We start from the raw sequence: 21,880 nt of genomic DNA, 5'->3' as shown, positions 1-21,880 counted from the left end.
GCTGATACTATTAGGGTCCCTGGGCTGGAGCCCGGAGTAGAGGGTGGGCCCGGGCTCCCCCCCCCCCCCCTTTTGCCCCCTGATTAATCACTGAGACTGGGAGACAACAGAGACTGTGCAAGGAAGGATAACTTCTCCTCACCTCCCTCGCTGGCTTATGATGAAAATGGCTCAGTAGACTATGACCCTTGTCTCTAGAGAGAGAGAAGGGTTACGCGGAGGGTCACAGTGAGCCTCTGAGGCTAGCGAAATCTGCCAGGAAACGCGGGACCTACGGAGGCAAGGACAGAGCTTTGTCACAGTAGTTATCAGTGGTTGCCGCTGGAGTCTATCCTGGGTCCAGTACTAGTCAATATTTTATTAATGACTTGGATAATGGAGAGTATGCTTATAACATTTGTGGAAGCTGGGAAGGGTTGCAAGCACTTTGGAGGACAGGATTAGAATTCAAAAGGATCTTGACAAATTGGAGAATTGGTCTGAATTCAATAAAATTAAATACAATAAAGACAAGTGCAAAGTACTTCACTTAGAAAGGAAAAATCAAATGTATAACTACAAAATGGAGAATAACTGGCTTAGTGGTAGTACCACTGAAAAGGATCTGGGGGCTATAGTGGATCACAAATTGAATATGAGTCAGCAATATGATGCAGTTGTGAAAAAGGCTAATGTCATTCTGGGGTATATTAACAGGACACAAAAGGTGATTGTTCTGGTCTACTTGGTATTGGTGAGACCTCAACTGGAGTACTGTGTCCAATTTTTCATGCCACACTTTAGGAAAGATGTGGACAAATTGGAGAGAGTGCAAAGAAGAGCAACAGAAATGATGAAAGGTTTAAAAAACCTGACCTATGAGGAAAAGTTTAAAAAAAAAAAAAAAAAAGAACTGGTCATGTTTAGTCTTGAGCAAAGACTGAGAGAGGACCCGATAAGTCTTCAGTTATATTAAGGGCTGTTACAAAGAGGACTATGATCAACTGTTCTCCATGTCCGCTGAAGGTCAGACAAGAAGTAAGGGGCTTAATCTACAGCAAGGGAGATTTAGGTTAGATGTTAGGAAAAACTTTCTAACATAAGGATAGTTATACACTGGAACAGCTTACTAAGGGAGATTTTTGTCATTGGAGATTTTTAAGAAGAGGTTAGATAAACACCTGTCAGGGATGATCTAGGTTTACTTGGTTCTGCCTCAGCACAAGAGACTAGATAATCTCTCAAAGTCCCTTCTAGCCCTACATATCTATGATTACTATCCTAACTTTTCAGAGTTAAAATTTGATTTATCAGAACACTGCACGGGTAAAACAGGTGCTGTGTAACTCACTGGAAAGCTATCTGCCTATCTTAGAGTACTTATCTGTCTCCTGTTATCATCCTATCGGTGTGCCTCGTGATCTTTAATGTATTTATCTTCACAACACCCCTGTGTAATAGGAACCAGCTTCCCTATTTTACAAATGGGGACCTAAGGTACAGAGAGGCTAAGCGGCTTGCCCCGTGTCATACAGGAAGACTTAGGTGCTGCAAGGAATTTAATGCTGTTTTTTTGAGTCCCATCTTAGTGCCCTAACCACTGGACAGTCCTTCCTGTCTTAGAAATCTTGTTCCTTGAGCCACAGCTTTGGACTGGTCTGTCAGCCAAAATTTGGGCAAGTCTGTTTTTCCGAATACAAAGGATGGGGACCAGAAAAAGCTAGAAATCTCCCTTTCCCATTAGGATAAAGCTTCCATTTCTAGTCCTGGATTAGTCAGGACACATCAGATCTTAAACCCCGCTCCAGGAACGAGTAGTACTTGTGCTGCGCTTCAGTCCAGAATAACTTGTGGGGGCGGGCAGATGGGGAAAGCCTTTAGTCGAAGTCGATGGCAGTGGCTTAATGGGCAGGATGCAGGCGGGGTACAGTAGTCAAAAGTGCATGATAGATGCAATTTATCACACGGCTATGTATATGGATCTCACCACAACATATCTGAGGAAGCGGGGGTTGGGGGGAAGTGTGCATGTACACATGTGGGGGTATGTATTCCTTATATACAATATGTGTGTGGTGTATATGTATAATACGATCCAGGAAATAACTATAATTAATTCTCAAAAAAAAATAGAGTAAAATTGTGTGCCAGGCTAGGGCTCTGTGTGGCTTGTAGCAGTTGAATATGAATGCAAACCTATTCCCTGTGTGCTGTAATTTGTATTCACTGAAACCATAAATAATGCAATTCCTCTGATTGAGGAGAACCCATGTGCAGTACAAATTCAAAATCTTCCATTATTTGTGAAATAGAAACTTGATAAATGGTGGCTAGCAGAGATTTGAGGAAACATTAGCCTGGTTGCCTTTCAAACTAGGAGGAAAAGTTTTTATCTGAATTTTCATATAATATTCAGCGTACACGTTTCCCTCCCAAAACACTGTTCAGATTAAATGACACCTTTATCCTCCAACCCATTCTGCACCAGGGTTAGAAGAATCATGCTTTCATTTGTATCTTTATGTTGCAATGCATCATGTTAACGGAGAACTGTGAATTCATTCATTGACGGATTAACAGTGTGTATGCTAATAGATATTTTTAGATCTTTTAAATGCCTTGTTCATAGCTCTTTAAGTCGCTCAGGCTAAGTAATATTTAGTTCAGCCTGTAATACGAGGTATAAAAGCAACACAGAGCAAACAGCATTAATTATTGGAAGTAGCATCATTGCTGACCTGATAAAAGATTAACTGGTACTTTACAGTATTTATTTATGGACAGTAGAGCTGTCAGGTTATCTAACTACACTTGAAAGGCTTGGGACAATAGCTGTGCTGATGGTAATGATGTCAATTTCCCTGTTGGTTTTTTTTGCAGGTCACTGCCAGAGGATTTGGTCCATTGTTACAGTTTGCCTACACTGCTAAGCTGTTACTCAGCAGAGAAAACATCCAGGAGGTCATCCACTGTGCTGAATTCCTGCGCATGCACAACCTGGAGGACTCCTGCTTCAGCTTCCTTCAGACTCAGCTGCTGAACAATGAAGATGGCCTGTTCCTGTGCAAAAAGGATACCACCTGTCAGAGAATGCATGATGAAGAGAACTCTGATGGAGAAGAGGAGGAAACTATGGAATCAGAGACTTCAAAGATATCTTGCCCAAGGGAAAGAATGCATCAGGAACCCTTTAACTTTGAATCCGCTAGTTCTGGAGCAGACAAGGAAGAAGGGATGCTGCCTGACTCTGACATGCTGAGAGATAGCAAGGACAGTTTGGACAAAGACACAGTAACACGGTACCCCAAATATAAGAAATACCAGCTTGCTTGTACCAAGAATGTCTACAACACATCACCCATCAGTACCTCAGGTTTTGCAAGCACATTCAGTGAAGAGAGTCCTGGAAATGGCCTCAAATCAGGACTTGCTGTGGGGCAGATAAAAAGCGAGCCTCAGAATGAGGAAAACGATGAAGAAAGCATCACACTTTGCCTGTCTGGAGATGAGCCTGACATCAGGGATAAAGAAGGGGATGTCGAAATGGACAGGAAACAGCCAAGTCCCACTTGTGTTGACAGGTCTAAAAGTGTGTCTTCTCCTTCCTGCTTAAGGTCTTTTTTCAACAGAACAAAAAGTGTAGATTTGGTTGGCTTCCCCAGTACTTCCCAACAGCACTTTGCCAGGAGTCCAGCATGCCCTTTTGACAAAGGGACAACTCAGGGTGACCAGAAAACTGACTACAGCCCTTTCACAGGGAATTATGGACAGTCCCATGCCATTCAGAAGGATACTTCCAACTTCACAATGGGATCGCCACTCAGAGGGCCTGGTTTTGAAGCACTCTGTAAACAGGAAGGTGAACTGGACAGGAGGAGTGTTATATTCTCTTCAAGTGCTTGTGACCAAGTAAACACTTCAGTGCATTCATATTCTGGTGTGAGCAGCTTGGACAAAGACCTCACTGAGACTGTGCCAAAGGGTCTGTGGGCTGGAGGCAGCCAATCCCTTCCTAGTTCACAGACCTATTCCCACAGTGGACTGACAGCTGATCACTTGCCAGGAAGGATGCGGCCTAACACCAGCTGCCCGGTGCCAATTAAAGTTTGCCCTCGCTCTCCTCCTTTGGAAACCAGAACCAGGACCTCTAGCTCATGTTCCTCCTACTCATATGCAGAGGATGGCAGTGTTGGTTCTCCCTGTAGCCTCCCTCTGTGTGAGTTTTCATCTTCCCCCTGTTCCCAAGGAGCTCGATTCCTGGCCCCTGAACATCAGGAGCCAGGCATGATGGGAGATGGAATGTACAACCAAGTCAGACCCCAGATTAAATGTGAGCCATCCTATGGAACAAACTCCAGTGATGAGTCTGGGTCGTTCTCAGAAGCAGACAGTGAATCATGTCCTGTGCAAGACAGAGGACATGAGGTAGGGAATTAAGATAAGTACACATGTAACAGTCATTGTGACCCATTGAATAAATCCTTTATTCTCTCAGATAACTTTTGGCATTTGCCCAGCACTTTCTAATTTACAGAGGCAAAGGGTAATATGTATTCATCTCCTCATCAGCTGAATCTGCATGGTTAACAGAGGAGAGATCATGAATAGCTGTGTTGAGTTCCTAGAGACTTGGCACTTACTGAAATTTCAGTATTAAGCAAGCAGCAGCAAACAGGTGAATGATGAGAGTAAATTCATGTTCATAGAAATTCTGCCACCTCTCTTTTTCCTTCTCGCACCTAGCAAAAAATATATCTATTCTAAGGAATTAAAGTATATTTTCACTCTTAAACTGTACTGTTTCCTCCAGCTTGGTTTATAAAGTATAATATTATGGTAGCACTTACAGGGTCCAACCAAGATTATGTCCTTGTAGAGGTAGGCACTGCACTGTATAAACAGAGGGTCCCTGCTCCAAATCTCTTGCAATCTGTATGAGACAGACAAAGGGTGGGAGGGGAAACAGTGTCACAAAGAGGTGAAATAACTAACCTAAAGTCACACAGCTGGTCAGTGGCAGAACCAGGAATAGAACCAGGTTTGCTTCCTCACAGTCTCATGGCCTATCCTCTAAACCAGTAGTGGGCAACCTGCAGCCCATCAGGGTAATCTAATTGCGGGCTGTGAGACATTTTGCTAACATTGACTGTCCGCAGGTATGGCCCTCCACAGCTCTCAGTGGTCGCAGTTTGCCATTCGTAGCCAATGGTAGCTGTGGGAAGCAGCAGGCCACAGGGACATGCTGGCTGCAGCTTCCCACAGCTCCCATTGGTCAGGAATGGCCAACCGCCGCCACTGGGAGTTGCAGGAGGCAGTGCCTGCGGGCGGTCAACGTCAGCAAAATGTTGCATGCCCCATGGGCCACAGGTTGCCCACCACTGCTCTAAACTGTGCAGCCTCCCTATGTGTTGTCTTTATTTGCAACCAGTGGGCTTTGCTTCTCATCAAATTGATTATTTGGATTGTACTTCCTGCCTAGGACCACACTTTCCTTGTTACTGAAGAATTCTAGCAGACAGTTGCATAAAACATTGAGGAATGTTATTCATGAACTTACAGGATCGATTGAGAGAAGTAGGGAAAGTGTATGGGACCAAGAAACAGGCTGTGAGTTTCAATGCAGCACTGACAAATGTTCTTCCATCAGTGAGGGAGAAATAGGGTCATTTTACAAAGGCAAAAAGGCCAGATATAAATGCTGTGGTGGCAGTTCACTAACTAGGAGTGAGTATTTCAATGTAAATTTATAAGGTTGGGAGAATGAAGGTGCAGTGCATAGCTTGAGAGCTGAAAAGAGAATGGGTGTTTTTACAGAATTCCATTAGGGAATTGAGGCGAGTGTACTAGAGTAATTTCTGTACAGAACTGCACATCTGCTGTCCTGTGTCGGAACAATAAAATGTTGCCTTGAGACCTACTGCTCTAGCATGGAAAGCAGGTAAGTTCATAGCATGTGTTGTGAGAGCCTAGGATAGAACGGACTGGACTCGGGCTCACAGGAGTAAAAAGAGAGAGGGAGGGACACACAAAACCCTGTTTTATTTTATCCCCCACATTTTGTAGAAAGTCAATTAATTTTTCAAAACTTCAACCAATTGCTGCTATGTATTATTCCTACGTTCTTCCTGAGGTGTGGTTCATAGAATCATAGAAGATTAGGAAGAGACTTCAGGAGGTCATCTAGTTCAATCCCCTGCTCAAAGCAGGACCAACCCCAACTAAATCATCCCAGCCAAGGCTTTGTCAAGCTGGACCTTAAAAACCTCTAAGGATGGAGATTCCACCACCTCCCTAGGTAACCCATTCCAGTGGTTCACCACCCTCTTAGTGAAATAGTTTTTCCTAATATCCAACCTAGACCTCCCCAACTATAACTTGAGACCATTGCTCCTTGTTCTGTCATCTGCCACAACTGAGAACAGCCGAGCTCCATCCTCTTTGGAATCCCACCCCCACACCTTCAGGAAGTTGAAGGCTGCTATCAAATCCCCTCTCACTCTTCTCTTTTGCAGACCAAACAAGCCCAGTTCCCTCAGCCTCTCCTCATAAGTCATGTGCCCCAGCCCCCTAATAATTTTTGTTGCCCTCCGCTGGACTCTCTCCAATTTGTCCACGTCCCTTCTGTAGTGGGGGGCCCAAAACTGGACACAGTACTCCAGATGTGGTCTCTCCCATGCTGAATAGAGGGGAATAATCATTTGCTTCGATCTGCTGGCAATGCTCCTACTAATACAGCCCAATATGCTGTTAGCCTTCTTGGCAACAAGAGCCTTCTTGCTCTCCCAGCAGATATCAAGGTGACTGTTGACTCAAATCCAGCTTCTCGTCCACTGTAATCCCTAGGTCCTTTTCTGCAGAGCTGCCGCTTAGCCAGTCGATCCCTAGCCTGTCGGTGCCTGGGATTCTTCTGTCCTTAAGTGCAGGTCTCTGCACTTGTCCTTGTTGAACCTCATCAGATTTCTTTTGGCTCATTCCTCCAATTTGTCTAGGTCACTCTGGACCCTATCCCTACCCTCCAGCATATCTATCTCTCACCCCAGTTTAGTGTCATCCACAAACTTGCTGAGGGTGCAATCTATCCCATCACCCAGATAATTAATGAAGATGCTGAACAAAACTGGTCCCAGCACCAACCACTAGGGCACTCCGCTTGATACCAGCTGCCAACCGGACATCAAGCTGTTGATCACTACCCGTCGAGCCCGATGATCTAGCCAGCTTTCTGTCCACCTTATAGTCCATTCATCTAATCCATACTTCTTTAACTTGCTGACAAGAATACTATGGGAGACTGTATCCAAAGCTTTGCTGAAGTAAAGATATCACGTCCACCACTTTCCCCATATCCACAGAGCCAGTTATCTCATCATAGAAGGCAATCAGGTTCATCAGACCTGACTTGCCCTTGGTGAATCCATGTTGACTGTTCCTGATCACCTTCCTTTCCTCCAAGTGCTTCAAAATGGATTCTTTGAGGACCTCCTTTATGATTTTTCCAGGGACTGAAGTGAGACTGCCCGGTCTCTAGTTCCCGGGTTCTCCTTTTTTCCATTTTTAAAGATGGGCACTATATTTGCCTTTTTCCGGTCGGCCGGGACCTCCCCCGATCGCCATGAGTTTTCAAAGATAATGGCCAATGGTTCTGCAATCCCATCCGCCAACTCCCTCATCGCCCTTGGATGCATTAGATGCAGCCCCTTGGACTTGTGCATGTCCAGCTTTTCTAAATAGTCCTTAACCTGTTCTTTCAGCACTGAGGGCTGCTCACCTCCTCCCCATGCTGTGTTGCCCAATGCAGCAATGTGGGAGCTGACCTTTTCTGTGGCAAAAAAAGCATTGAGTACTTCAGCTTTTTCCACATCATCTGTCACTGGGTTGCCTCCCCCATTTAGTAAGGGTCCCGCACTTTCCCTGACCTCCTTCTTGTTGCTAACATACCTGTAGAAACCCTTCTTGTTACCCTTCACATCCCTTGCTAGCTGCAACTCCAACTGTGCTTTGGCCTTCCTGATTACCCCACATACTCGAGCAATATTTTTATACTCCTCCCTAGTCATCTGTCCAAGTTTCCACTTCTTGTAAACTTCTTTTTTGTGTTTAAGCTCACCAAAGATTTCTCTGTTAAGCCAAGCTGGTCACCTGCCATATTTGCTATTCTTTCTGCACATTGGGATGGTTATTCCTGCGCCCTCAAAAAGACGTCTTTAAAATAGACCCAGCTCTCCTGGATTCCTTTCCCCCTCATAGTAGCCACCCAGGGGATCCTACCCATCGGTTCCCTGAGGGAGTCAGAGTCTGCTTTTCTGAAGTCCAGAAAGTTCTGAAGTCCAGCAGTTTCTGCTGCTCTCCTTTCTTCCTTTTGTCAGGATCCTGAACTTGACCGTCTCATAGTCACTGCTGCCTAGGTTGCCACCCACTTCTACTTCTTCTATCAATTCTTCTCTTTTTGTGAGCAGCAGGTCAAGAAGAGCATGGCCCCTAGTTGGTTCCTCCAGCACTTGCACCAGGAAGTTGTCCAAAAACTTCCTGGATTGTCTGTGCACTGCTGTATTGTTCTCCCAGCAGATATCAAGGTGATTGAAATCCCTGATGAGAACTTGGGCCTGTGATCTAGAAAATTCTGTTAGTTGTCCGAAGAAAGCCTTGTCTACCTCATCCTTCTGGTCTGGTGGTCTATACCAGAGTGCCCACCACGAACAGACCCAGGAGGCATCGTGACTGACCCAGGAGTCACAATTTGTGGCAGTGAAGTAGTTTTGAAAGTGTACATCTTATTTCCCACGTCTGTGATGGGAGCAGAGGTGTGTTGTAGTGGAGACAGTGTTCCTCCTCCTCTTGCCCCTTTGCTTCCTGTGGGGTGGGATATCCAGAGCATTGAACTGGACCCAGATCTGAGATCCAGGTTCTAAAGCAGCCACATAGGAGTGGGTGAGGCCTCATGCCCCTGCATGGCCACGTCACAAGCCCTATATTAGATGTCACATTTACAAGGGGAGAACAAGACAGCAGGGAGAAGGTGGAGGAGGGAATACAGCAATAGCACAAAATCATTCCTTTACTTGGTGAGGGCAAATGCATAGCATGGTGTAGTAAAGAGAATGGGAGGTTGGGATTTTTGTTTGTTTTAAATGACTCATTAGCTGTCTTTGTTGCTGTGTGTAGATGCTGCAGCAGAACTGGGTCTGAAGGAGTTGAATGAGGAGGATGGGGGGTGGGTCTTGTGGATAGTCTTAGAGAGAGCTTTGTATGCATACAGGGTGGCGAGGACAAAAGGAGGAAGACATTCATGGGAGAAACAGACAGATGGGGTACTGAAACTGGCTTCAGAATGCCCCTGGCTACAAGTTGTGGTCTAGTGGACTGAGCACAGGGCTGGGCATTAAGATGCTTGACTTCTATTTCTGATTCTGCCATTGACTTTCTATGTAATACTGGGCACGTCAACTCTCTGTGCCTCATGTACAAGACAGGAATTATGCTCGTGCTTGTCCACTTTTGCAGGACACTTTGAGATGTATTGATGAAAAGTATTGCTAGTGGGAGTAAATTAATACTCCATGGTGTGGTATTGATCTCTGAACCCAGATAAACAATCGAAGGTAACAGGAAATGAGACTCTGTGAGCACTAAGTCTCAGTTCAGATCTTAGATTGAAAAGAGAATTTGGGAAGGCCATTCAACAGAACATCTGATAGAAATACAATGTAATCTCATTTAAGAAGAGTTTTATCATATAGACATCTTAAGAAACTCTATAATATCCATGTCCCTGGAAATTAGCTTCCGCCAGCCTTGAAAATGTGATTTTTGCCCCTTGCCATCTTTATTACTTTGCAGGCTGGTCTGTAGTTCCTCAGTCTCCATGCATCATGAGATAAAATTATTCATGGGTTACTTGTTTGTATTTTAAAGTGTAGCTGATGAAATAGTCGAGTGAGTATAATTAATCCCTACTACCTAAAGGGCCATATTCTGCATCCTCATTCACACTGAGCAGTACCTTGCTCCTTGAGTAATCCCATTGATTGCAATGGGACTGCTCAGGGTAAGTATGGCTGACGGACTCTGACCCTCAGTTATCAGACAAAGTATCTAATGTCATTTGGATTTTAAACCGGTCATTCTTGATTTGGGTCCCAACATGTCATCAGTGCCCAGACTTCAGTGACTGCTCTCTTGGGGATTGTGGGCCATGCAAAAGCACATGTACTCAAATCAGTTAATTCAGAAAATAGGTGGTGGTGGTGGTGGTGGGAGGGGAATGCCTCTGTGTTGTATGTTTTCTTCCTTTGGAAAGAATCGTGTGGGTATGATGGGATTACTGAGATTTTTGTCTTCCATTACCTTTGAGAGATAAAATAGCAGGTGCAAGCAGAAATATCCCTGTTACAATGCAGTACAGTTATAGGAGCAGGAAGGAGAAACTATCTGCACCAGAGTCCTTTGAGCTGGATTTTATGGAATTGGCATATTGTTTAATATAATGGCCAATTTCATACAAATCCTTCTCTTCACTCGTTTCTCTCAGCCTCTGGAGAGTACTTAAAGTCAATTATTGGAATGTAATACCACTGACAAGAATACAGCTGTTTTTGCTTCATGACCAATTTCCAACAGTCTTGCTTAAAACAGCAAAAAAATAAGACCGTCCAGAACAGAAACGTTCTCCCCAATGGTACTTTGCTTTCGTAAAATGTATATTCCTAAATATCCTTTTGCTGCTATAAAACAATATGGGTGTAACCTGTCTCTAAACATCATTTGTAATGAAATCTATGTATTTGTTGCACCAGATTCTTCTGCATTAGGTAAAAATAAAATCTAAAATCAGGTCACTGAGATACAGTTTTCCTGAAAAGAATAAACAAGGGCAGAAGGAGTTAGGAGACTGTTTTCCAAGAACTATTAATATCTAAGGAATCCTATTCAATATGTCTTTCATTTATATTTAAGAATTTCCCACTTGGATTTAGGGATTCGCATTTCAAAGGAAATTTTCACAAAAGCAGTGCTGGTACAATTGAAGATGTTAAAGGCAAATTCTCTTCAATGAGAGTCCAGAAGCCTTCATGTCAAGTGACAGATGAAACAGTTCTCTGCTCCTCTGGTGACCAAAAACTAAATATTAAAGTTTTTGAAGGGAATCAGCAGTTTGAGAGGGGAGAAATATATTTGCTCCTATGTTTGGGAGTGTTAATGGATTCCAGTCTGTGCCATGTAAGGTCAGCCCAGACAACCCGGTACTGAGTCCCTATTAATAAATGCAATAGTAATCTGTGATTTCTGGAGAGTTGTCACCCTTGTATCCAGTCTGATGGTCACATGTCCTGAGCAGCAGTGCTGACTAGGAGCTGATCAGCTTCACTAGTCCACTGAAGTAGCACCCACATAGTGAATGGTGGAAAGACTGGCTGCAGAGGGAGGGAGAAATGGCAGACGAGTGAAAACTGTTGTCTATAGAGGAACTGTGGATGGGTGATAGTGACTGGCAGGATCCAGGTGGGAGAAGGACTGTGGCTGGTGGGGGGAAAAAGAGAGAGAAGAGTATACTGAAGGGCAAGACAGAGTGAGCAGTCCCTTCCAAAACTCTGTTATGCATGATTATCCCACAGATGGCTTGGTTTTCATCTTGTTAGGTTTGTTTGCCATAGGCTAGAAGGCCCCTTGTAGAGATGGTTTTTGTTCTTTGTTCTTTAGGCTTTGGCTTCTCATGGGTTTTCCACTGGGTGAGGAGGGGAGATTATGGTCAGAAAAAGCAGTTTCTGTTTCTGAACGCTTTCACCACAGTGTACACTCACAAATCACAGTGTTTGTGCAGGGGAGGCAGGGTTTTCAAAAGCCCCATTGTTGGCCTGACGCTGCTCCCACTGGGGGTCAACAGTATGATTTCAGTGGCAGTCGAGTTGGGCCAGTGTAGAGCGCTTTTGAAAATTCCCCTCTAAATGCATTTTAGGAAAACAGTATCAGAAATAACAGCAGTGATTGTATGCTCAGGATATAACAAACAATTCTCACTCCCCACAAAAAGTCACTCCTAGGATACAATCCATACTTTAGATCAGAGATTGGCAACCTTTGGCACGTGGCCCATCAGGCGGCCCAGGACACTAGCGGGCTGGGATGGTTTGTTTACCTGCAGTGGCCAATCGCAGCTCCCACTGGCCGCAGTTCACCGTTCCAGGCCAATGGGGGCCTTAGGAAGTGGCGGCCAGCACATCCCTCAGTGGCCCATGCCACTTCCCGCAGCCCCCATTGGCCTGGGATGGCAAACCACGGCCAGTGGGAGCGGATGCGGCAGGTAAACAAACCATCCTGGCCCGCCAGTGGCTTTCCCTGATGGGCCGCGTCCCAAAGGTTGCCAGTCCCTGCTTTAGATGCCCTCACCAGGAGCTGCAAGCTGTGTCAGGGCCAAGCTATTTAAGTACCACAGGCTGTCACTATGCTGCTGCTCTCCGTTTAAAAGGAACGCGGTAGCAATTTTTACGTTGTTGTGCAAACAAAGCAAATACCAAAAGAGCAAGATTTTTTGGGCCTGTGTTTAAAGGTGCTGTCCGTGTCTAGGGGTCCCTGCTTTATTACACACCTTTCCCTGTGGGCTCCTTCAATTGTTTTAATGTTGCTGCTAGAGCCAAGGAGGTTCAGCCACCTTTCTAGTATTTTGTTAAAGAGATTTGGCAGCCCAAGTAAGATGCTGTGAAAATTCAATTAGAAATAAAAAGTGAAAAGCTAAAGATGTTCACGTCTCTCATGTGGATTGTACTGTGCTTGATTCTGTCCATTTATTCAGAAGAAAAGCAATTATTAGTACAGTACATGAGCAGTGCAGTAGTAAATGGCACACTGTCCAAGCTGGCATTAGCTAGTGAAGCTTGAAAGAATTAATTGGTTATGTATGCGCCTTTCACTTGCTGAGTCAATGGCTGTCCTTGTCTATCTAGGTCACTACTAAATTGCTTAGCCATTCGATGTAATGACATTTACACTGACATTGTCGTGGTAATGATGAAGGAAAAAGTCCCCAAAATCATAGGCAGAGTTTAGTTTTCACAAGCATTGTTTGGCCATCTTTCCTGTGAATGTATCATCCATAATTTAGGGGATTTAGGGATCTGCAGCGATAGCAGAATGGGTTGGTATGCTTAGTGATGTAGGCTGCAGTATTTATGAGGTATCTTTGGTGAAGAACAGGGCCTCTGCTGTGATGTAAAAATCCAGCAGAAGTAATTGTACAGATAGTTACTTATATAGCTCCCTTCTCCAGTGGTATAGCTTCTGCTGTAATAACTCGCTGAGAGAATGGGGCTTCTGTGGATGTTTCTGACTTGAAATATCCCAAACTGGGGCTAGAAAATTCCTTACTCTCTGAAAGGCCGAGTTCAGAAAAGTTTCCTTTTTCTTTCAGAAGCAGCTCTGTTTTGTTTTATACAGCAGGCTACTCACCTTTGAGAGATTGCTAGAGACATGACCAGATCCTCAACTTGTGGAAATCCACATAGCTCCATTGCAGTTTATATCAGTTGAGAATCTGGCCCACAATCAGCATAAAATATCACTAGCTTTGTATAACTACACTATAGAATAGTTACCCACAGCAGCCACTCCCCAGAAGCCTTTTTTTAGCTGAGAAATAGTTTCACCATTTAAAGGTGAAGAAAGTGGCATTACATTAAAAATAATGTGTAAAGTGAAGGAGGATGAGACTGATGTTCTCCCACTGTCTTCCTTTTACTTTTTTTAATCTCATGTGACTCTGCATGTTGAAGTCAATGGAATCACTCTAGTTTTCCTGATGGAGAGCAAAGTTGGGCCCAGTACGTCCAGGTTTGCACATTCAACCCACATCATTTCTGAATCTTTCTCTTTATTTTCCTGTCTCCTTGCCCTGCTTCTCGCTGGAGTTTACAAGTAGATTCCAATGTATTGCCACATGAACTTTTCCCTGTGACATTATGTGCAGACAGGAAATTTGCCTGCATTTCAACAACTTTTTGAGCAAAACAATTAAAACTTGTTTTCACTCTTGGTGTCAAAACTTGAATGTAAAAGCCTTATTTTTACTGGTTAAACTGTGGTGTTTTCCAAAGGAATGCACAGACAGGTTTTTTTGTTTTCCAGGCACTGGCTGAGGCTTAAGAGCAAACCAAATGACACTAAGTTTATGTTTACTGTCCAAAGGGTATGAAAGGGAAATCAAACATTCTTCATATCAGTAGGTAGTCATTTGCAAACAAGGTAGTCCACATCACCATGTCTAAGGTCAATCTCTGTGTATATACGCTTAGTATTGTTTTCCTTGGCAGCACCGGCTTAGTATTTCTTCTTCCATTAAACTGATCTGCAGTGTGATCTGTTACAATATTAAGCAGTTTCTGAGCCATAGTTTCACAGGGACAGGAGGAAAAATTCATTCCATGAAACCTGTGTGAAAGGATACAGTAGGTGCTTGTGCCAAGTTTCACGTGGCTGGGGCTGAGTGAAAAATGGAGCAATGACATTAGAGTGCATGGAAATGCAAGGCAACAATAAAGAAGTGACGAAATTGCGGGCATGTTTGCCGACGTGAAGAGATTAAATTATCAAGAATGTCAAAGTATGTTTTGTTATGTGTGTGTCCCTAGCAAACTATTGGATGTAAACAAACCGGAAAAAGGTGTTTTCATTTTAGAGTTATCTGTGCACTTAATCTCTTTATCTCTACATACTTAAAGGGCACTGGTTGAGGGTAGTAATTGCATGTTTGAATATCAGAGGAGCCTTTTCACCAGAATCTTTTGGTTGGCTAGAGAAACTAAATGTATTTTCTCTGGTAGCCAATTATTAAGTACTGTATAGTCTGCTTCTTTAAATAGGAGTTGAACTGTATAATCACAGTAGAAATTAAATGTTTACTGCCATCTTTTGGTCCATGTAGATACGACACTAAAAAGACAGCATAGCCTTGTAGGTCCCAGAATATTAGAGAGAGAGAAGGTGGGTGAGGTAATATCTTTGATTGGACCAACTTCTGTTAGTGAGAAAGAGAAGCTTTTGAGCTAACAGAGTTCTTCTTCAGGTCCTGACATGTGTAGCTTGAAAGCTTGTCTTTCTCACCCACAGAAGTTGGTCCAATCAAAGATATTACCTCACCCACCTTGTCTCACTAAAAGGGAAGTAAGGCTCCAGTTTACAGTTGTTTGGTCTTTTTGCACACAACTCTCATTTGTTCACACAATTTGTGAAACAGTTTTTATGCCAGAAATTGATTTTGTTTAATTCATCCAGCAACATTTCGGTTTGCACAGACATATTAGCTGTCTCAAAGACTGTGTTTACAGCTTTAACTTGCATTAGAACATAAGAACAGCCATACTGGGTCAGACCAAGATCCATCTAGCCCAGTATCCTCTCTTCCGACAGTGACCAATGCCAAGTGCTTCAGAGGTAATGAACAGAACATGTAATTATAAAGTGATCCATCCCGTCTTGTTGTGTGTTTGGGGTTGTGTTTTTTTGTTTTGTTTTTTTTCTTTTTGCGAGAACTGTGGGAGAAAGGGTTAGAATTTCCGAAATCAAGAGATGACTGATGTGTTTGCATTCAGCTATGACATCAGAGCAGAAGTACAAGAGCTTAGAATAAATGTTTCAATTTCAATAAATGAGGTTTTAGATTTTTTTTCTAGTAAATGTGACTTTGTCATACTTTTTTTAAATGGAATATTAGTAAATGTCTTTTTTTTTACATATTTTAGTAAAGAAAGAATAAGGATTGTTTTCAGTTACTCTGACCCTTCCAAATGACATGGTGCGCTGTTAATTTGGACTGCTTGTAAAACCAATCCTAGCTGCTGTTATATATAACTTTGTGATCCCATTGATGTTTTCAGGTTGCATTTTTAACATGGCAGCTCGTCTGGGACTTAGTCCCATAGTTCATTTGCAGATAAAACTCCCACTGCAAAATTGGATCTGATCCTGTGTGAAGTTTGGCATCCTCTACCCCCATTGAAATCAGTAGCAATTAACTGCTCCCATAACACATTTCCCACTTGAGAGGATTAGGCTCCATGTTTGTGTAAGAGATTCTATGAGAATTCTTTTGAAGTACTAGTTTCATAGGGCCAGATTTTTAGCAGGTGTAAATCAGAAAAGCATTGTTGATTTCAGTGGAATTACATGGGTTTACAACAGTTGAGAATCTGGCCCAAATAATTTATTTCCCCCACAAAATCAATCACATGGCAGCAGTAAGCTTTGGTGGATGGGTGGGTTGGTTGGTTTGTTGGCTTTGATGGGGTGTTTGTTACCAAAGAGATTATGAAACTTTTGCTGCTCCATTTGTTTGGGGAAAAACAATTAAGTGACTTTTACAGCATTGTTCCTACTGTATTAACCAAGCAAATTGTAACTTTATTGGTTGTTTTTGTTTTAGGTGAAGCTTCCTTTTCCTGTAGATCAAATCACAGATCTTCCACGGAATGATTTCCAGATGATGATAAAGATGCACAAGTTAACCTCAGAACAGTTAGAGTTCATCCATGATGTTCGCCGGCGCAGTAAGAACCGGATTGCAGCTCAGCGCTGCCGCAAAAGAAAACTGGACTGTATCCAGAACTTAGAATGTGAAATCCGCAAATTGGTGAGTTACTTGTTGTGGCCTCAATTAAATCTGATAATAGGGCTGTCGGCTGAATGATGGACAAATATTCAAAACAATTCCAGTGCAGTTTTTAGTTAATTTAAGTTCAATGAGGTAAATCTCAATAACCAACTTACTTTTATTTCACAAAGGCAGGTAGCTGAGTGGGGTTTTTTGTTATTGTTTTGGTTTTGAATCAAAGCAATTACACTTCACCCAGATTCATGCTTGCATGTATATGTCACTAGTTATGTCAATCAAAATACCTTATGATAATCTCAAGGCAATGCTGTGCATAATGGCAGGGAGGAATATGTTCTTAATTTCATTTAATTTCAGTACACAAACTAATTTTTCAGTGATACTTGATTTAGAGTGTCAAGCACTGGACTGGAAATCCAAAATACCAGTCTCACTGCCTCAAACCAACCCTATATGTGGCCTTGTACAAGTCACTTAATCTTTCTGCCTCACACAATTGGGTAGTAACAGGACGATGTCTTTAAAATACTTCAAACATGCCAAGTATTTGTAGACCATGATTATTATTACTATGATGGAGTGGAGCACTCAGGTGTATGAAATAATCTCCATGTTGAGATTATTTTCTTGCGTTTAGTGCAGGGTGGTTGTTTTTTTTCTGAATGTTTCAGCTCACCACACATTATTTTCAACAACTTAATTTAGCAAGTAGACTGAAAATATAGAAAAGAAACCGAAAAAGCCTCGAGACAAAGAATCTAAATATCCAAAGAAATGAGAGCTACCCAGCAATAACACTAGAAAATCTCTGAAACCAAAGTAATGTAGTCCCAAACTCATTGCCAGAGTTTCATTTCATGGCTATGACCTGATCAGAAAGCCTTGTCTTTTGGTCGCAATAGCACTGGCCTGAAAGATAACTTCAGAAAACATCCTCTGTTCTAACACTGCTACCTTTTTCCATAACGCATTCCATGACATTTTTTGCCATACAGAATACATTAAAAGAAGAAAATGAAGTACAAAGGTTAGGAAATGCCAAAATTAAGGTAGCTCATGCAACCTTAACTCTGCCCTTTTGCATATACACATTGTAAGACAGTGTTCAATTTCAGGATCACATACTAATTTTTGTATAAGAAAACCAATAGCAAAACTCCCATTGACTTAAAGACTCAAGGCCTTTATTTGAAATTAATTTGTCACACTGTGTACCCCAAGGTGACCAGTAAGTCTCCATTTTTTCATGTATATAATATCACCTGGAGTGCTTTATTTTTTATTAAGGATGGAATTTTTTTCATTATCCTTATTTCGCAGACCTCAGCAACCTCCTTTACGCTGGTGATCTAAGGATGGGCAATGTGTGAAATGCTATTCCCTGCTCATGACATTACATGCTTCTCACAGACCCATCCATCCATCCACTTACATTCTGCCTTATCTGCACACACATAATATACATTTTCTTACATGATTTATTCATCTCAAGATACACTTGGGCATCTGTTTATTTTTGTTTTCTTGGTGGATTTATCAATATTTTGGCAGGTGGTGTTTTTTCATGTAAACTGTTCTCTTTGTCTCTTTCCCATTCTCATAGCTGTGTGGAAACGATATAGACTCATAGACATTAAAGTCAGAAGGGACCATTATGATCATCTAGTCTGACCTCCTGCAAAATGCAGGCCACAGAATCTCATCCACCCATTCCTGTGATAAACCTCTCACCTATGTCTGAGCTATTGAAGTCCTCAAATCATGGTTTAAAGACTTCAAGGTGCAAAGCATCCTCCAGCAAGTGACCCGTGCCCCATGCTACAAAGGAAGGCGAAAAACCCCCAGGGCCTCTTCCAATCTGTCCTGGATGAAAATTCCTTCCTGACCCCAATATGGCGATCAGCTGAACCCTGAGCATGTGGGCAAGATTCACTAGTCAGATACCCAGGAAAGAATTCTCTGTAGTAACTCAGATCCCACCCCATCTAACGTCCCATCACAGGCCACTGGGCCTATTTACCATGAATAGTTAAAGATCAGTTAATTGCCAAAATCATGTTATCCCATCATACCATCTCCTCCATAAATTTATCGAGTTTAATCTTGACGCCAGATAGGTCTTTTGCCCCCTCTGCTTCCCTTGGAAGGCTATTCCAGAACTTCACTCCTCTGATGGTTAGAAACCTTCATCTAATTTCAAGCCTAAACTTCCTGATGGCCAGTTTATATCCATTTGTTCTTGTGTCCACATTAGTACTGAGCTTAAATAATTCCTCTCCCTCTGGTGTTTATGCCTCTGATATATTTATAGAGAGCAATCATATTTCCCCTCAACCTTCTTTTGGTTAGGCTAAACAAGCCAAGCTCCTTGAGTCTCCTTTCATCAGACAGGTTTTCCATTCCACAGATCATCCTAGTAGCCCTTCTCTGTACCTGTTCCAGTTTGAATTCCAGTTTGATATGTTCTTCTTTGAGTGATTGCTCATGTGTTTTCCATAATAGGTGTGCATGCTCACCACGTGCACTGGTGCCAGAAGTGTCTCCCCTAGTAGTACCATTAGGGGGTGATTGACTCCTGGAGTGGTGCCTGCCTGGCGTGGTGTAAGGGGATCCGCGCACTGCCCCAACCCTCAGCTCCTTCTTGCCACCAGTGAGGGTGCGTTGGAACTGCTCTGCTCCAGCTTTGCTGTAGCTCATCTCCAGAACCATCTGTTCGTTCGTTCGTTCAGTGTTAGTACCTGTAGTTAGCTGTTTAGTTAGTTTAGTTAGTCAGTGAGCCTGGGCCGGGACATGCCCAGCGCCCTGCGGTTTAAGTCGTGCCACTCTTGTAGCATTCTGTGCCAAGCAGTGACCCGCACACAGACTGTTTGCGTTGCTTTGGAGAAACCCATGTCAGCGAAAGGTGCAAGATTTGCAAGTCGTTAAAGCCTTGGACCAAAAGAGAAAGGGACATTAGGCTCTGGGCCATCCTGATGGAGTTGGAGCTGACCCCGACCCCGGGACACCTCTCCGAATCGTTATCCAGCGCTGCTTCGAACCAGTCGGTACATGGCGTCCCTCCAGTGCCATCGACCTGTTGGCACTGCTCCCTGTCCACGGAGCATGCCAAGAGGGCCAGGAAGACTCTCTCTTTCGCAGCGGCACTGAGAGAAGTCTGGGACAGAGGCTAGGCCCATGTCAGGCAGTCCTCGATCCCCACCACAGGATCTCCCATTCAAAAGGAAAGCTCTGTTTGCGGAGGAAACAGATACAAGGCTGCAGGGCATGAAAGACTCCCGCACGACCCTCCAGACTCTGAGCCCCTATGTCCTGGCTCCAGCAAAACCTAAGTTCAAGCCACAGCAGACTCCCGCCCAGGCTGCCCTCCCGAAGTATGAGGCCTCCCATAAGAAGCAGCAGGACTACAAGAGACACCCTCACAGGCAGTCTCGGCCTGCCCCCGCCAGCATGGGTCCTCCAAGGGCAAGCAGGCGGGGAAAAGGCGTTTTTGACAGGACGCTTGGGGGCACCGCACCAGTCCTCATCAGGGATCCACCCCCAATAAAGCTTCCCTTCTCCAACTGATTGTGTGCTTTCCTCCCAGAATGGTCATGGCCAACCTCGGACTGATGGGTCCTCAACACCTTCTCCCAGGGTTACACCCTCCACTTTACTTCCTCCCCACCTAACCACCCCCCCACCCCAGTCCCCCTTGGGGGACCCCTCTCATGAAGCTCTGCTCGAGAAGGAGGGGGGGTGGCTCCTAGGTCTGGGAGCGATAGAGGTGGTGCCCAAGAAGTTCATGGGCAAGGGGTATTACTCCCGTTATTTCCTTATCCCAAAGGCTCAGGCCCATCCTGGACCTCCAAGGTCTGAACCAGTACATGGTGAAGCTCAAGTTCTGCATGGTCTCCCTGGCCTCCAACATCCCCTCCCTGGATCCTGGGGACTGGTATGCTGCCCTCGATCTACAAGACGCATACTTCCACATCCACATATTTGAGGGACACAGGCACTTCCTCTGTTTCGTGGTGGGACAGAATCATTACCAATTCCTCCCGTTTGGTCTGTCCACTGCCCCCAGGGTGTTTACAAAATGCATGTCGGTGGTAACGGCCTACCTCAGATGGCAGGGGGTCCAGATATTTCCCTATCTGGACGATTGGCTTGTCAAGAGCACCTCCTGGTCGCATGTGAGGGATCACGTGGCGCTCCTCCTGTCCACGTGCACCGCCTTGGGCCTGTTGGTAAAAAACACCATGTCCCATTAGTCCCAGTCCAACACATAGAGTTTATCAGGGCGCTCCTGGATGCAGTGTCAGCCAGGGCCTCTCTCCTGGCAGACAGAGTCAAGACCCTGAAAGTCTCATTGACTCCGTCGCAGGGTTTCTGGTGACAACAGCCAGGGTTTGCCTACAACTCTTGGGTCACATGTCAGTGTACATGTACATGGTCTGTCACGCCAGACTCAGGATGAGGCCCCTCCAGCTCTGGTGCACCTCAAAGTTCTCCCAGGCCACGGACAGGATGGGCAAGCTCCTCACTGTGCTGGACTCTGTGATCACCTCCCTACGGTGGTGGTCCTCCCCAAACAACATGCTCCAAGGGGTCTCATTCAGGGACAGGGCCCTGTTGTTGGAGCTGGTGTCCGATGCGTCGGAGGGCCCATGTGGGGAACAGTCTTTCATAAAGACAAGGTCCAGTTCCACCCACACCCGGCGTTCCTCCCGAAGGTGGCCTCCGCCTACCACATGGGTCAGGACATTTTTCTACCAGTCCTCTGCCCCAAGCCTCACGCGTCCAGTGAGGAACACAGTCTCCACACGCTTGATGTGTGGCAGGCTCTGACTTTCTACCTCAAGCAGACCAGGCCATTCAGAAAGTCCTCGCAACTGTTCATCGCCTCAGCTGAGCACGCGAGGGGCCAGCCGATTTCCACTCAACGGCTTTCTAATTGGATCACATTATGAATTCGTTCCTGTTATGAGCTGGTGGGTGTCCCCCCTCCACCCGTTGTGAGGGCACATTCCACTTGGGCGCAGGCCTCATCGGCTGCCTTCATGGCCCACATTCCTATCCAGGACATTTGTAGGGCCACCACGTGGTCTTCAGTTCACACGTTCACCTCGCACTATGCGATCGTCCCCCAAACCAGGGATGATGCCGGCTTCGGCAGGGCTATCCTCCATCCTGGGAACTTGTGAACTCCTACCCACCTCCAACAGATATAGCTTGTAATCACCAATTGTGGAATACATATGAGCAATCACTCAAAGAAAAGACAGTTACCTTTTCCGTAGCTGGTGTTCTTCGAGATGTGTGGTC

The 21,880-nt window shown here is 44.4% G+C and overlaps 1 protein-coding gene across 5 annotated transcripts in view; it reads left to right on the top strand.

Moving 5' to 3' along the window:
* Positions 1–21,880, top strand: part of BACH2 (BTB domain and CNC homolog 2) — a 261,979-nt gene that overhangs the window by 231,879 nt on the left and 8,220 nt on the right. For 4 of the 5 annotated variants that reach the window (XM_073336767.1, XM_073336768.1, XM_073336765.1 and 1 more), the window contains 2 exons: positions 2,860–4,404; positions 16,388–16,594. In XM_073336767.1, the coding sequence (XP_073192868.1) occupies positions 2,860–4,404; positions 16,388–16,594 (1,752 nt within the window). Of the gene's footprint in view, positions 1–2,859; positions 4,405–16,387; positions 16,595–18,179; positions 19,103–21,880 lie in introns of those variants that run through there. The other variant, XM_073336769.1, reaches the window with a different exon arrangement.

Source organism: Lepidochelys kempii, chromosome 3, assembly GCF_965140265.1.
Source record: "Lepidochelys kempii isolate rLepKem1 chromosome 3, rLepKem1.hap2, whole genome shotgun sequence".
Classification (NCBI taxonomy): Eukaryota; Metazoa; Chordata; order Testudines; family Cheloniidae; genus Lepidochelys; species Lepidochelys kempii.
The sequence above is the reverse complement of the archived record's forward strand: the minus strand, read 5'-3'. Positions and strand labels throughout refer to the sequence as shown.